General features: G+C 41.9%; 1 protein-coding gene across 2 annotated transcripts in view; it reads right to left on the bottom strand.

Moving 5' to 3' along the window:
* Window positions 1–2,321: 2,321 nt before the first annotated feature.
* ZNF10 (zinc finger protein 10) overlaps window positions 2,322–17,028 on the bottom strand; it is a 20,389-nt gene continuing 5,682 nt past the window's right edge. For both annotated transcript variants that reach the window (XM_012730912.1, XM_012730911.1), the window contains exons 2-5: window positions 12,471–12,562; window positions 10,154–10,280; window positions 9,763–9,858; window positions 2,322–6,526 (exon numbers count right to left, since the gene is read on the bottom strand). In XM_012730912.1, the coding sequence (XP_012586366.1) occupies window positions 5,070–6,526; window positions 9,763–9,858; window positions 10,154–10,280; window positions 12,471–12,503 (1,713 nt within the window). In that variant the 5' untranslated portion in view covers window positions 12,504–12,562 and the 3' untranslated portion in view covers window positions 2,322–5,069. The remainder of the gene's footprint in view (window positions 6,527–9,762; window positions 9,859–10,153; window positions 10,281–12,470; window positions 12,563–17,028) is intronic.

Here is a 17,028-nt window from a genome sequence, read left to right as displayed (position 1 = left end):
CTCTGGCCTGTACCCCAGTTCTGTATACACAAATAAATAAATCTTTAAAAAAAAAAAAAAAAAACATGCTACCATTCTTTCTTAATAACAGCTTTGGGATATTCCCTGCTCATGGACTGGAAAATCAGCACTGTCAAAATAGCCATCCTACCCAAAGCAATTTACAGGTTCAATTCAATCCCAATAAAAATCTCAATGGCATTCTTTTTTCTTTTTTTTAAGATTTTTTTTTCAGATTTTATTTATTTATGCATACAGAACTAGGGTACAAGCCAGAGGTACAGTGTACAGTGGCAGGGAAAGAATTCACCAGACAGGGTGGGAGCAGAACAGGCAGACAGTCAAAGTATACTGCTGAGGGGAGCAGCCGGCAAGACAGGAGAGATCTGCTAGGCCATGTGGATCACCTCCAAGGCGGGGATAGAGCTCACACTGAAGCTGCTGTGGCCAGCTTCACAGTGCTGCACTCTAACCCACTGTACCATCAGGGAGGGCCTCAATGGCATTCTTCAAAGAAATGGAGCAGATATTAACTGAAATTTATATGGTACCATGACAGACCCCAAACAACCAAAGCTCTGCTGATGGAAACAGGAGGGAAGGTGGTATTATAATTCCAAATTATATTATATATAGCCATAATTCAAACAGCATAGTACCAAAACAAAACAGACACACAGACCAATGGAACAGAACTGAAACCCAGAAATAAAACCTCTGAACATGCTACACACTCTTTGAGTATATACTTTCACCCATAATAAAGCAATAAAGCTTCATTTCTAAATCACCTATAAACACACACGCACAGTTAATCTAGGACAAAGGAACGAGGAACAAACACATGACGTAAAATATATACAAATAAAGAAATTTTTTTAAATAATTAAAAAAAAACATACACATGGAAAGTCTCTTCAATAATGGTGTTGGCGTAATTGGACTGCTACATCAAAAGAATGAAACTAGGTCACTATATCTAGAAAAGCAATTCAAACAGAAAGAAGTTTGGGATGTAAGAACTGAAGGTAACATACACAGAAAACACTCCCTGACATCAGCTTCAGAAATACCTTTGCAGATTCATGTTTAGCAGCAAGGAAAACAAGAGTATAAACAACTGGGACTATGTCAAACTAGAAAGCTCCTACACAGCCAGAGAGACTGTCACCTGGACCAAGAGGCCTCCTGCTGAGTGGGAGCAAGTATTTGTACATCACATATATGACAAGGGCCTTACATCAAATATTCAAAAAAAGCACATATAACCCAATCAAAGCATGGGCAAAAGAGCTCAACAGGCACTTCTCCAAAGACAACATGCAAATGACAATAATAGGCACCTGAAAAAATGTTCAACACTTATCATCAGGAAAATGCAAATCAAAACCACAATGAAAGACCACCTTACACCTGTGAAAATGGCCCACAACAAAAAGAAATGAGATGCGCTGGAGAGGATGTAGGATCCCTCTTACACCGCTGGTAGGAGTGCAGATGGGTCGAGCCACTATGGACAGCAGCACGGAGGTTTCTCAGAACAACAAAAATGGTGCTACCATATGACCCAGCAATTCCATTTCTAAGAATCTACCCAGAAAACACAAAAACAGTAATTCAAAAGAAAACCAGTAATTCAAAAGTAAACATAGGACTACAATGTTTATTGCAGCACTATTTATGTTAACCAAGATATGGAAAGTAGCCTAAAACAGATGGCGCTGATGATTATTATGGGATACATAAACATATAGAAATAAAAACTATTCAACTATCCAAAAAAGATAAACTTGTGGCAGTGTAGCAACATGGATGGAGCTGGAAAGCATTATGCTAAGCAAAGTATGTCAAGAGGAGAAAGATAAATATTGGATGGTGTCACTTATGTGGAATACAGAGAAACTAAAGGGTCAGATAACGACAAAATTTAAAAGCAATCCCTAAAAGATGACCATAAACTGTCAAAATACTAACAAAAGATGTAAAATAATGGTACTTAATATTAACAATAAGGCTTTAGTTATTCTAGGTCTTTCTTCATTTTTCATTAGCTTGTCATTTTCTCCACAATTGTCTCTGAGTATAAAGATTAATTTGTAAGGGCCCTCCCTGGTGGTACAACAGGTTTAAGCACAGCACTATGAGGTTATTCTCAGCCACTGCAGTACAAGTTCGATCCCCAGCCTAGGAGGTGACCCATATGGTGTGGCAGACCTCTCCTGTCCTGCCCACTGCTCCCCTCAGCAGACCTGCTTGTTCTGAACCCACTCTGTCTCTGGTAAGTCCTCTCACCTCCTGCACCTCTGGCCTGTACCCCAGTTCCTATATGCATAAATAAATAAATCTTTGAAGATAAAAAAATTAACTTGTAAAGAATTAACACCTTAACAATGTTAAGTTTTTCTATCCTTGATCGTGGCTTTTCTGATTTCTCTTTTAAATCACTGCCAACTGGTACAGAGATGTGAAATCCATTTTTTTATATATCGATCATATATCCTGTGGCTTTGCCAAATTGTTTCATTACAGGTCTAGAAGTTTATTTATGCACGTGAACTTTTCAAAAGAAAATATTCCATCATTGAAGAGATTGGTTTCCTGATACTAAAATAGTTATGAAGGAACTTTGGAAAGAAAAGTCAAAAAAAGCAGGTATCTGTTCTCAATTTGAAGTTATTAATCTTCTGACAGATTTTCATAGTTTTAAGCAAGATTCACTTGTGTTTTAAATTCATTTATTTGTTCATATTTAAGTATACACCATATTGCAATCTGTCATGCCTTTTTCATAACACAGGACAGCACTGACATTGTCCCTGTTACCAAATTTTCTTTGTTCACAACTCTAATGTCTGTTTAATGTTCCATTACATGAATACACTATAACCATTATGGTAGAGTACATTTTTTAAATTGCAAAATTTGTAACACTTTAAACATTTCAGTGCTCATTCATACACATCACTCTCTTTACATACAGTACTCACTATGTGCACACATTTTTCTAAACACTGCAAACGTCTTCTCACTTAATCCACACAACATCCCTCTGAGGTAGATACTAGTTGTGTCTCCACTATACAACTGAGGAAACTTGGAAAACTATTACCAGAAATTCTGAGAGGCCCAGTTAAGGGACTACTCTTCTACACCCATAGAGCACTACTCCTCATAATGAAAACTATTTCTGAAGAGAACATATTCCACATGTGAACACCATGTAAGCACTGAGAACAGCAGGCACTCGGGCACTGGGATGAAGCTCTGGGTCTGACCACTCACCTGGGCCAACTCACTTCTGGGAAACTGTACAATGAAGAGGATGCAGTAGTCTCGTGTTCCTCGTAGTTCTCAAGTCTTGTAAGTCTAACAATCATTTCTAGACTTTTCCTGGGAAAGACATCGAGATCTGTCCTGCTGGTCTCAACAAAAATTTTTTATCATTCAACAATCAATCAGTGAGCGTCTAATACACAGTTTTCTAGAAAAGGGTAAATAGTCCCTATATACAAGAGATACGTTATAGATCAAAACATAAAATTGTTTTATGAAACACAAATTTAAAAATTCTTTTTCTAAGTATTTTTGGGTTATACACTTACCAGAGCATCTGAGGTTTATGGCCCTCTCCCTAGAAGAGAAATCTCTGTACATACAGAATGATCTTGCATACAATATTTAAAGTTGGCTAGTGATGTTCAGAAATGAATACTTATGCCAACTGATATCCCAAGGGTAAGTTCTGAAGTGGGAAAAAAGGAGAGCATGCAGCTGGAGGGAAGAAAGCCTTGATGAGTTATTAGCAAGCCAAGTTTAAACTAAAAGATGCTGGAATAGTGTCAATAACAGCAACATTATAGCCACAGCTAACAGTTATCAAGTACTTACATGGGTCAGACACTGCACTAAGTTGTTGACATGTTCACTCATTTAATAACCACCTCACCTTATGAAGTACCACTATCCCTAACTTACAGAGAAAGGAATCTATAAATTAGGCACAGAGAAGTTATGCTGTATGACTAAGGTCACCCAGAGAGTCAAGGGCAGAGGCAAGATTTCAAATGGGCAGCTTTTGGCCCATGCTTTCAATAACTAAGTTTTCATCATAAAAAGCCACCTGAGGAGGTGGCTTAGGGCAGTGCTGTTTGTCTCATAGTAATTGCTCTGAGCATCATGCAGATGCTCAACTGTTCCTGTCAAATGGAAGCCCTCCTGAAGCATTCAATGTCAACTGTTTCTCTATATCCTGATGTCCAGAAAATCACTATTTTTAAGATTCCAGGAGCCTTCAGCACCCAGTCTCAAAAACCACAACTCTATAACCCAAAACATCTTACAATTAACAGCAAGGCTTAGTGGAACATGGCTCTCAAGCTTCCTTGATGACAAAAATGGAGAAACTGGATCTTCTTTTTTTGTATTAAAAGTCTTTAAATAATTGTTACAGTAACACTGAATATTTGGTAAAACTTAATCATAAGCCCAGTATCTAACTAATCAATTTTGTTCACTTTCCTATACCCTTCCATTTCCTGCCCACATGCAAATATATTTAAAAATGGGCACTACTAATAATGCAAATTGTTCTTTCTCACTGTAAATATTTCCTGTGGTTAATCAAAATGTACTTTATATTGACGCATAAGCATTACTAAGTGTCAATCCAGTAAAAAAATGGCATATTAACTCACTGAAATATTATTTTCCATCACAAAACTTTTATCGACTTTTCATTCTGCTCAGCAGTAACACTTATCTTTTTGAAGTAGCATTCTCCCTTAACAAGTCACTAACTTTAGCATTGAACTCAATCAAAATGCACCTAGGTCTGTTGCATCTAGGTCTGTAGGAATTTGGGGGGTGTGGCGGGAATCTGATATATTTCTGTATTGTAATGTAATTTGTGGGTTCTCTCCACACAAGGGCTAGTTGTTTAGTGCATTACAAGGTCATAACAGGACTGAAAGCATTTCCAGAGATCCAATCTACACATCTTCTCTCCAAAAGGAGTTCTCCAATGAAAAAGAGTTACTGCTCTTTATGACAAATTTTCCATATTTGTTATATTAGTAAGTATTTTCTCTAATATGATTTGTCTGGTATCTAATAAGGTTGGGACTACTAACTAGCGCTGACCCACACTGATTACAAGTTAAGAACTGCTCACCAGTATGAGCTATTTGATGTACTATAAATGGAGAATTCTGGCTGAAGAAAATTCCACACCTATTACATTTATAGGTCTCTTCTCCAATATGGATTCTCTGATGCTTAATAAGGTCATTCTTTCGGATGAAGGCTTTCCTGCACTGACAACATTCATATGGTTTCTCTCCAGTATGAATTCTTTGATGCACAATGAGGGCAGAGCTCTGGCTGAAGGATTTCCCACAATCATGACATTCATATGGTTTCTCTCCAGTATGGGTTCTCTGATGAGAAAAAAGATGAGAGCTTCGACTAAAGCATTTTCCACAGTCTTTACACTCAAAGGGTTTCAGTCCAGTATGTGTTCTATGATGAACAACAAGGTGAGACCGCTGGCTGTAAGACTTCCCACATTCAGTGCATTCATAGGGTCTAACTCGGACATGAGTTCTCTGATGTAGAATGAGGTGTGTGCTCTGTCTGAACGATTTCCCACATTCAGGACAAGCATAAGGTTTTTCTCCAGTATGAGTTCGCTGGTGCCTAATTAACCTCGAACTATGGACAAAAGACTTCCCACACTGATTACAAGTGTATAGTTTGTCTCCAGTGTGAGTTCTCTGATGGGTGACAAGGTGAGAGAACCAGCTGAAGGATTTGCCACACTCTTTACATTCATAGGGCTCCTCACCAGTGTGAGTCTTCTGATGCCCAACAAGGTGAGAACTCCGGCTGAAAGATTTCCCACATTCTTTACATTCATAGGGTTTTTCTCCTGTATGAATGAGTCGGTGCCTGGTGAGATTAGAGCGCCAACTAAAGAATTTCCCACATTCCTTACATTCATAGGGTTTCTCTCTATGTACACCCCTCGATATACCAACAGATGTACCATGAGTAAGGGAGCTACCGTTGTCAGGGCACCTGTAGGACTTATCTCCAGCTTGAGTTCTTGCAAACTGAATAAGGTGAATGCTTGGACAGAATGTTTGAGCACATTCATTACTGCTGCTGGCACAGCTTTCCTGATGACCACTGAAAACTAAATCATGTTTTAGACTTTTTGAGTGTGAGTCATGTTTCTGGAAATACTCTCTTAGTACTAGCTGAGCAGGAAGACAGTTTCCTTCATATTTTCCATGTCCACAGACTCTCTCCTGAATAAGTACTTTCTTTTGGGTAGACATTACTCGTCTCAAATGCCCCTCCTGGCTCTCCTGGTGTGTGTCCAGGTGTGTGTCCAGCAGGTCGTCACACTTCCAGGCTTCTTCTGATGACAAATGCCAGAGATGGTCCTTCCCTGTTTCTTCCATTTTAATGCCATCAGGTTGTTTACTTTTAGAAATGCTCTTGCTTAAAACTGCACTTCTGGAGTCTGAAAGAAATGAGAAAGCTTCATATAACTAAAAACAGTAATAGGTGGGGTGGGTGAAATGTTATGTAGAAACAAAGTATATATTGTGCAGAACTAATTTCAAATAGGCTTTGTGACCCAGACAGAAATGAAAGGAGAGAGCTGTAAACAAGATATGAATCAAAGTAAACTGTACACAAGAGGAACAAGACAGTAAGGAGAAGCCACAAGGCTGGGTGTGATGCTTGGAACCTGGACACTCAATGGTAGGGGTGGCAATAAAGGAAACCACACTTGAAGGGCAACACTTCTAACAACTAATCCAGCTACTAATGACCTACTGTTTCCATTTGGACCAGCTCTTACCCAAAGGTGCATTTTTCACACTACTGCCAACTCAAGGTTCCTAAGTCATGAAAACAACCACACCATGCAATGCCTTTTGTGCACGTCTCCAGCATGATGTGCAGATGACAGAGGAACAAGTCACTCAGAAGGGTCACGCTGACAGGCTAGACAAGCAGCTGTACATAAGTCACCCAGGTAGGGACGTCATCTAAACTTTATCACTGCTAGTGATTAATTTAGACAAGTCGCTCAACTTTTCAAAACTCACTCTGCTTACCCTGATCCATGTATGGCTGCACCTGTCATGTGAGATCAGCCTGAGCAACATGCTGAATGAGAGCTGACAACAACAGGGCCAAAGCACACCACTTCTGGCAGTCTCCAGTCCTCTCTTCCACTTACTCATTTAGTCATTAAGAATTAACCACTGGGCCCTCCCTGGTGGTGCAACAGGTTAGGACACAGCACTGCAAGCTGGCCACAGCCACTTTAGTGTGAGCTCGATCCCCAGCCCCAAAGGTAATCGCCATCAGGAGAGGCAGACCTCTCCTGACCTGCCCACTGCTCCCCTCAGCAGTGTACTTCGTCAATCTGCCTATTTTGCTCCCTGTTCTGTCTCTAGTGAATCCTCTCACCACTCCTGGCCTATATCCCAGTTCTGTATATAAAAATAAATCTTAAAAAATGAATTAACCACTAATAGGACAAACATACTGATTCAGACAGGACCTTAAATCATGTTCTCCTAGACACTTAACCTACCTACCTGTTACTGAAGATTATTTCATATAACTAAAAACAGTAATAGGTTATATGTGCCCCTACTTAAAAACCTGTGCCTTTAGGTGAAATATTTGGTTCTGAACCTAGACAGTGTTCATACAATATCACCTCTTCCTACATAAGTGGGTTATATTCCTTGTACCTCCCCCACCCGCCGCAACCAAGAAATAAGCAGAACTAGCCCTAATGCATCAGGATGTGATTTGGAAATGGGATTATTGCAGATGCGGTCAGTTAAATTGAAGTAGTGCTGGGGTAGGGCAGGCCCTGCTCCATGATGACAGCATCCTTCTAAGGGGCCGCACACACATGTGCACATGCACACATATAGACATGTACACACAAAGGGAAGTGTCTGGAGCCAGCCATCTATGTGCCAAGGAATGCCTACAGGCAAGAGAAGGAGGATGGGAGAGGAATAATCTCCTGTTCTGTGGAGGGAGCAAGGCCTGACAATACCCTGATCTCAGACATTTGCCCTCTACAACTGTGACATATTAAATCTCTATCATATACTTTGTTTTTATTCTGATGACTCCAAGTATCTCACTAAGTTGTACTGGTACAGTACTTGTCCTCTTGTGATTGGTTTGCTTTACTCAGCAGAATGTTCTCAAAATTTGATAAGTTGGAGCTTACTGCAGAATTTCCTTCCTTTTCAAGCTGATTGTTGATATATATGTATTGCCATTTCGTTGTGTTCTGGCTGATTTTACACTTCCCCTCTATTCCTTCCTTTTCTCTCTTCCCTTGTGGTTTGATGGTTTTCTTTACTAGTATGTTTAATTTCCTTTTGTACTGTATATTTAAGTTTTTGCTTTATGATTGCCATGAGATTCAGAGAAAACTTTGTACATGTATGACATCTTGTTTTGGATTGACAGACATAAATTTGAGCACATCCCAAAACTTTTCCATCCCTTCCTTTATGCTTTTGTCTCAGCTACATCATTGTATGTAACCTTAACTAATTTTTGTAGGTTTAATTTTACTTCTTTTAACCTCCATGCTTCCTTTATAAGTTACTGAACCACTACTTTTACAGTAGTTACTTTTTTCAGTGATATTTTTTCCTGAGACATGTTTTCTTGATGTTAATCGTATTTCTTTTCAGTTTAGAAAAGTCCCTTTAGTATTTCTTGCAAAAACCAGTTTAGTGGTGATGAATTCCTTCAGCTTCTGCTTTTCTGGGATGCTCTTCATCTCACCTTCAATTCTGAATTATTAACTTTGCTGGACGTAGATCTCTTGGTCATAAGTGTTTTCTTTTCATGCCATTCTATTCTGTTCATTAAATTTTCTGTGGAAAAGGTTTGACTGTCTTATAGCTTCCCTTATAATTAACAAGACTTTCTTCTCTCACTGTGTGTAAGACCTATCCTTAGGTTTCTCGTTACAATCATAATGCGTCCTGGTATGTATCTCCTTGGGTTCCTCCTTGGAATTGTCCGGGCCTCCTGTCTTTGGATTTGGCTTCCTTGCCCAGGTTGAAGCCATTTTTGGACTTTATCTCTTCACATAAGTTTTCAGGGCCCTTCTCTCTTTCCTTTCCTTCTGGGACCCCAGTTACCAGAGTTGCTCCCCAACACTGGATTCTCTGGCAACCACTGCATCATCATTCTCTGGTGCTGAAAGAGCAGGTGCCATGCAGTGGAGTCCTCTCTGGCCTCCCCCATCAGCTGCTCAAGGCCAAGCTCCCTGTATGGCACCCTTCACCCTCACTATGTCAGGGGAGCAGGTGTCTGGGACTGTTGACTCTGCTGAGCGCAGTCAAGGCTTGCGACTGTGGTGCATTGAATAAGTGGCACTGTGGCTGCAGCAGCCTCAACAAAAAACAAACTGAGGCTGTAGGAAGGGAACATGTTAAAGGGAAAATAGTTCGAAAAAATGAAAATGAAGAACTGAGGGAGAGGGGATCATCAGAAAAGCTCTATCTACAGTGTTGAAACCATGAACGTCAACAGAAACTCAGACTAAATAAAGAAGCAGACCCTGTCTCTGAGAGCCAGCTGGAAGGAAGCACTGGCAAAGGAGCACAAAAGGCCAGTAACCTGGACTTTTCAGAGGCCACCCTCTGTGGAGGCTATCCCCCTCACTGGCACCTGCCACACCTTGCTTGCACCCACCTGGATGGGTCCTATAGGGAATTCCTCTCTCAATCAGCCATGGCTCTCCCCCTTTCTCCAAAAGCAGGATCACCTCTGGCTTGGGAAGCTGAAGCCCTGTTCACAGAGCAAGGAAAAATAGTGGGTGAGGGCTACGCACAAGGAAGCTCCAAGTCTGCACTGTAATGAGTCTGTAAGGCAGCAAAATAAACATTTTTAAACAATCAACAAACCAAAACCACTTATGACAAAAGCAGGGTGAAAAAACCATGTTCTCTGCCTGAAGGGGAAAAAAGCCCCTGACCAGAAGTCCCCACCCTGGAGTAGGTGCCAGGGCATCCCACTTTTGGGTCAAAGGCCCAGAACCAAAACCATCACAGCAAGTACTTCTCCAAGTAGAGATGAGTCTTACCCAAGGAAACCAGGTTTCTGTAGTTCTCCAGGGTCACATCCTTGTACAGGGTCTGCTGGGTAGTGTCCAGCAGCTGCCACTCCTCCCTGGAAAAGCTCACAAGTATGTCCTTGAAGGTCACCAGTGTCTATAATAACAATAATAATGTGCATAAGACCCTCCCACCCTTGACCTCCACCAGGAAAAGGGAGTGGAGAGCACGTGTCAGGACAGAGCATGGGCTTATCCAGGAATGAGAGGTACTTATCCTGATTCACCCTACGCCCTGGGACCCAGAGGCAACTCACTCTTCCCCAGCCCCATCCACCCTCATCAGGTTTTGGTGCAAACATTTTGGGACAGAGTGTACTGCAGTGTGTTTGGAGAGCCCTAGGAAACTGCACAAGGGGATGATTTTGTAAAGAAGCAGATTGTGATGAAAACAGGTGGCAGTGGTAGCACAGGATCATTCAGCTTCAGTGTGCCTACTGTTCCCACCAAGTCCTGACCTGATCATCTGGTGCTTTTCTGTCAGAAAGCTGCCCACTGTTAACTGGCCATCAAGCTTCTGGCTGGAGTTCCCAGCCTGCTCCCAGGGAACATCCCACACCTTCCCAGGCAATGCAGCAACACAGAGACTAGAAGCAGGAAGGTGTGTGAGATGAACCGGAAAATAGCACTTGAACTTGGGCAGGGTAAATCTTGACATTTTCAACACCAAGAATAAGATCCCTGGTTCGAAGCATTGCCCACCCTGTGACAGAATGCAGACCACGGATGTCACAGCCACCAAGACTGGCGGGGGGGTTTAAGGAGTGCCCCACAGCCACTGGGGTTCCCTTGGGCACCCCAATGCATTGTTGGAAATGAGCCTTTTGAATTATGTTACTTAGTTGTTCTTTTTCATCTTTTTACTTCCTATGAAAGTACCTATAAATCATATTATTTGCAATCTGATTCTGAAACTTTTGATAAGCAAGAACTGCTCATCTTTCCTTTATGTTACCACCAGACCATTGTACCATTGCAATCATGGCTTCATCTGTGACACACTGGAGCCTTCCCTTTTGAAGTCTTCAGATGCTCCCTCTCAGTTCTGCTCCTTCATCTCCCAAGAGCATGCTGGGGTCATTCTTGTTTTAGGGGCTCCCACATGCTCAGCTCTGCCGTGTGCTACCACTGCCACCTGTTTTTATCACAATCTGCTTCTTTACAAAATCATCCCCTTGTGCAGTTTCCTAGGGCTCTCCAAACACACTGCAGTACACTCTATCCCAAAATGTTTGCACCAAAACCTGATGAGGGTGACAGCGACCTCTCTGCTCAGTGGCAGAACCTGGCTCCGGTGGCAGGCACATCACACCTGTGTTCTCAGAGGACGCCTATGCCTGCACCTGCCTTCCACTCTCCCCTCCTAGAAGGTCCTTGGCCTCGTCAGTAAGCTCTCCCTCTCTCTGCCAGCCTCTTACCTACCTGCTATCTGGTGCTGTGTGGCCATTGTTGGCACTGCCTCACAGTCAGGCAAACAGGCCTAGTATGTCTGCCCTACTTCCCTGGGTTCTGAGTTTGGGCTACTTTAAATTCTTCAAACAAGCCATCCTCCCCCAACCTGCGCCTGCTAGTCCATTATCTCATAGTTGTTTAGACAATTACAAGTCATCCTAATATCTTGGCACAAATGTTATTTCAACAAATTTTCACCTGAGCCCCTCACATATTTAAGCCTGCTCATGTTAACTGCACAAAACACATATGTCTCATCAGACCCAAACATGGGGGGCTGAGCCCTGTACAGAGAGGCCAAGAAGCTCAGACCCACTCTCACTTGCCTCCCCAGATCATCTGTCCAGACCTGCAGGAGAGACCCTCTAGGGAAAGAAGCTTAGATGCGTGGAGCCCAGTCTCAATCCTGGAGGCTCCCAGAGTACCCACCAGCTCCCAGCTATCAAGGCCTCGGCCCTTGATAATCACAAAACTCATCCCCACACCCCAGGAAGGCACACTCCATGTAAGAACTAATACAGCAGGCACCAACCAAGGATAGCAACATCCCAGCCACCTCTGGGCATCCAAGGGATGAGGACTGCTACAGGCTCAGACCTCAAATGCGATGAAGGCCACCATCAGTATCCCCAAATGACCTGCCCTGAGGGCCTCACCATTGTCATAGTTAGATGCTGCTTCTGAAAAGGAAGAACTAGAGGTGTAACTGCTGAGTGCTGCTAGTCTCCTAAAGGAATGCATCCAAGACACAGCTTCTGAAATTCTAGGCAAAGGAACTTCAGAACTTGGGCAGATTCCCATTTGGAAAACAAAAGAAAAAGGAAGCTCCACTTACAGGGCACGAGGCAGTCAGCAGCTCAGCTTCCATGCCTACCTCAGTCGCAATGGTGCTTTCGTAAGGAACAAGAAAGCCCTGGGGAGGTGACACTGGAGAAAAAAAAGAAACATGAGAATGTGCTATGACTTGAAAGCTTCAGGAATCACCAGCCCCACTGTGTATAACACAAAATCATACCACCAACCCCACGCCTGCACCCCAGCCATGAAGAACATCAAAGATACTCCAGAAGGAAACTGGTAGCACCTGAGATCCTGGAGGAAGGGAAGAGCCACACAGGTTACCTTTTTCACCATAATCTTCAGAGTTCCAAGTTAAATTTCATTTGTAATTAAAATGGTTCTACAACTATAAATCCTGTGTTTTGAGGCTGAAAAAAGTCTGACCTTATCTAATATTCTCATTTTACAAAAGAAAACAAAGGTTTTCTCCAGCTAGTTGCAAATGGACAAGTTAGAGATCTAACACACAAGAAAACCATGATGTGCTGTCGCTGGCCCAAAAGAGGCATGCGCTACATGGCAGGGCCTGCTGGTGGCCAGCAAGGAAGCAGGGGCCTGGTCCCACCAAATTCTGCAAGGAGATGTCTGGGTGTTTTTGTCAGTTTTCCCTACAGCCCCAGGATGAGAACTCAGGCCACCGAAATCTTTGGTCTCAGTCTCTGGGCATCTGAACAGAAACCAGCCAAGACAGGCTTGCTGCGCCTACAGGGCAGTAAGTCTCCTTGAAGGTGCTTAGTTGGCAGTGAGCAGTGAAACAAGACAGAAAACTGACACAGCTGTCTTTTAAAGACACTTAATGCTCAGGAAGAAGCCTACACTTATGTGGTTCCATCACCAGAGCTGCTAATCACTGTGAGTGCCAGGTACTTGCATGGTTTCATTTCCTCTCTCCCTGAAGGACATCTCTGAACACCACTGTGCTGTCATCTGCTCTGGTGACCAATTCTTTCAGTTTTGTAGTTCTAACAATGTACTTTGGCTTTGGTTTTTTTTTAACGGCTTTACTAAACTAAAAATCACATGCATGTAATTCACCCACTGAAGTGTAAATTTAATGATTTGAGGTGTATTATATCACTTATCTTTAAAACTGTGGGAAAATATGTATAACATTTCAGCCCTTCAAAGACCATTTCACCTCAGAGAGGGGAAAAGAAAAACAATATGTAATATAAAATTTACCATTTTAATCCTCAGCAAATGTACATTTCGGTGGCATTAATTATATTTACAATGTTATGCAATCACCACACTAATCCTCCAATTTTTCATCATCCCAAACAGAAACTCTGTGACATCAGTAGCTCCCTACTCTTCCCACTCCTCAGCCCCTGACAACCTCTAATCTACTTCCTGTTTCTATTCTAGATAGTTTATATAAGGAAAAACATGCAGCATTCATCCATCTTTGTCTAGTTTTTTCTTCACTTTGCATGATGTCATCAAGTTCACTCAGGCTGTTACATGTGTCAGGATGTCTCTTTCATGGTGAACCACACTTTACGGTGCATTCTATAGTCACAAACCACATCGCTTACCCACTGATCTGTAGTGTCTGGCAGAAACATTAACTATTTCCTTTCTGGCTTCTGTGAGCACTGGCACAGGATCGTCTGTACAGGCACCTGCTTCCCCTTCCTGGGAGTGAAGTGCTGGGTCCTATCACCTCTCTCAGGACTCCCTACTTCTTATATTCACACTAGCTCTATACATGGATTCCAATTCCTCCACATGTTGTGAATCCTTGCCATTCCACTAAAAAAGATACTATAGTCGGGGCCTCCATGGTTAAGTTAAGTGAAGGGGTTAAGTCTTAGCGCTATGACCCTATGCAGTCACAGCAGCATGAGTTTAATCTCTAGCCAGGGATGTGACCCACATGGCACAGAACACTCCTATCTCCCCCATTGCACCCCTCAGCAATGGATTTCAATGGATCCACATGTTCTGCTTCTCACTCTATCTCTGGTGAATCCTCTTACCCCTGCACCTCTGGCCTACACCCCAGCTCTTATATGCATAAATAAAATAAGTCTTTAAAAAAATTTAAAAATTACTATGGTCACCCTTATTAGGTGTTAAGGGCATTTCATTATAGTTACTATGTGCACTGCCCTAATGTCTTCACAGGATTACTGTTCACTTACATATTTCTATACAAATGTCTAGGCAAATTCTCAGTCCATTTTAACTGGGTTGCTGCCTATATGTTGAGTTGTAGTTCTCTATGTATTCCAACATTAAACCTTATTAGACATAGGACTTCCAAACATCTTCCATTCTGTAGGCTATCTCTTACCTTTGTTGAAACACACTTTTGCTGCATGTAGAATTCTAAGGAAACAGTTATTTTCCTCTTCAGTGTTTTACAGCTACACTTCCATCCCAGTGCTCTGGGAATTAGCAGAGTTCTCCAGTCTGGCCAGCAGTAACAGGCAATGTTCCTGGCAATGTCAGTATCAGGTACAACTCCCTCTAATCCTTTACAGGGCTCTCCTCAGCCTCGGTATTTCTCCACTTGCATGCACTGATCAATACTCTGGTTACTAGATGGAGATGCTCCACTTATCTCGGGGCTCTCAGCCAAATTTGCTCCTCTCTGGCATTCTGTCCACAGAGAGCCTGCTGCTGTGCTCTCCTCAGACTCTCAGATCTATACCCTTGATCTACACCCTTGACACAGGAAGTCTGTTGACTCCTCCCTGGGTTTCCCATTCCTCTGATAAAACCCCAAACCTCAAGGCAAAAAACTGGGGCAGTGTGAGAGCTCACTTCCTTGGTATTCCATCTCTGAACAGTGACTGTCCTTTGTCAGCGTCTAAAGAAAAGAATTGCTTCATGAACTCTCTTTTTTGTTGCTGCTGTTGTCTGGGAGAGAAGGTGAACTCACTCCCTATTATTGCGCCTTGATCAGAGAAAATGTCTATGAAACACTGCACACACATTTAACTTTTTTTAAGTTTAGATCCTATTTTTAAGTTTCATTTTTGGATACTAGGTTTGACTAATTCCCATAAAACATTCACTGTTTTCTGTATTCTGATCTTTGCTTACCCACTTTGTTATTTGTTCCCCTTATTATCAGATGAAACCAAGACAGTAGTTTCACAACTGTACCTTCAAAATAAAATAAACGATAGGACCAGGTAATACACTGTGGGGCAAATCATCACGTAATAAGCAAATACAGGGGAAAGGAGGCCCAAAAGGAGACAAAGACCCACTAGAAAATGAGAAGACTCAGAAGAGAGGCAAAACCAGAAACTGAAAGATTTTATGGATGTGAAGATTAAAAGATCTAATAAGATAAGGATTAAGTTGTTCTGAACTGATTAGAAAAAGGTTAACTGCTAATATGGGGAGAATAGTTTCCACACACTGGTGAGAACAGAGAACATTTTGAGGCTATCAACATTTGGAGACAAAGGAAAAAAAGGAATGAGCTAGAAAAGCACTGGGGCGAAACTGGAGAGCTATTGCATGCCTGTCTGTACACTGAAAAGAACGAAGTAATGAAGACAGGAAGAGAGAGAAAAGCCAAGAGGGACAGACAAGGGGAATGGAACTTGAGATGGACATGAGCTGAGGGTGGACGTGATGGACAAGGGACTGGAAGAGAGGAAATGAGAGGAATTAGTCAGGGAGAAATGCGCTCAAATAAGAATGGCACATCTTAAAAAGAATGGCACATCTTAAAACAACTAGCAACAACAGGCGAGGATGTGGAGAAAATGGAACTCTCCTGCACTACTGGTGGGAATGCAAACTAGTACAACCACTATGGAAAACTGTTTGGAGGTTTCTCAAACTGCTAAAAATGGAGCTTCCATATGACCAAGCAATCCCACTCCTAGGTATCTACCCAAAAGACACAAAAATACTGACTCAAAAAGACACCTGACATCTCCATGTGACACAAGCTATGCAACCTCTATCAACTGACATATTCCGGATGGAGATGGAAATGCTCTGAAAAATCAGAGTTTCCATGCTAACTTATGTTATGACCTCCCTTTTTTGTATAATCGTAATATCAAAATATTCTGAGCAACCTTCAGCTTACAATTGGATTGCTTCAGCCTCATAAGGCACTACCTGGCCCTGACAAGCAAGTACTGCACCAGGGTGAGAAATTCCTCTCAAAGTCAAAAGTCATTAACAACTGGCTATATAATAAAAACAAATGGCTGTTAACAGCAAAGTCTCTTTCACTGCCAGACTGAGGAAAACCCAAATCTTATCACTCTATATCACATAGCCTTCTATTCAGTTTCCACTCAAACTTACCTACTATCTAGTCTTTAGATACGGAAATTCACCCAAGTGGCCTATTCAGAGCTAATCAGGTTTTCTACCATCTAGACTTCAAGAAAACTCACTTAAAATTTCTAACAAGTTTTTCAAAGAACCTTACCTTAATTTGATTTACAAGAAATTCCCTCTTCCTGCCCTCACTTTACTTTACCCCCTAGGATGTCTCTATGAGAATGAAAGCCTTTAAGTAATAGATAATGTTTCAGGGACTTTATTTTGGTTAATCTTCACTGTGGTAA

Source organism: Condylura cristata, unplaced genomic scaffold (genome assembly GCF_000260355.1).
Source record: "Condylura cristata isolate star-nosed mole 26May11 unplaced genomic scaffold, ConCri1.0 scaffold00029, whole genome shotgun sequence".
In the NCBI taxonomy this organism is placed as follows: Eukaryota; Metazoa; Chordata; class Mammalia; order Eulipotyphla; family Talpidae; genus Condylura; species Condylura cristata.
The sequence above is the reverse complement of the archived record's forward strand: the minus strand, read 5'-3'. Positions and strand labels throughout refer to the sequence as shown.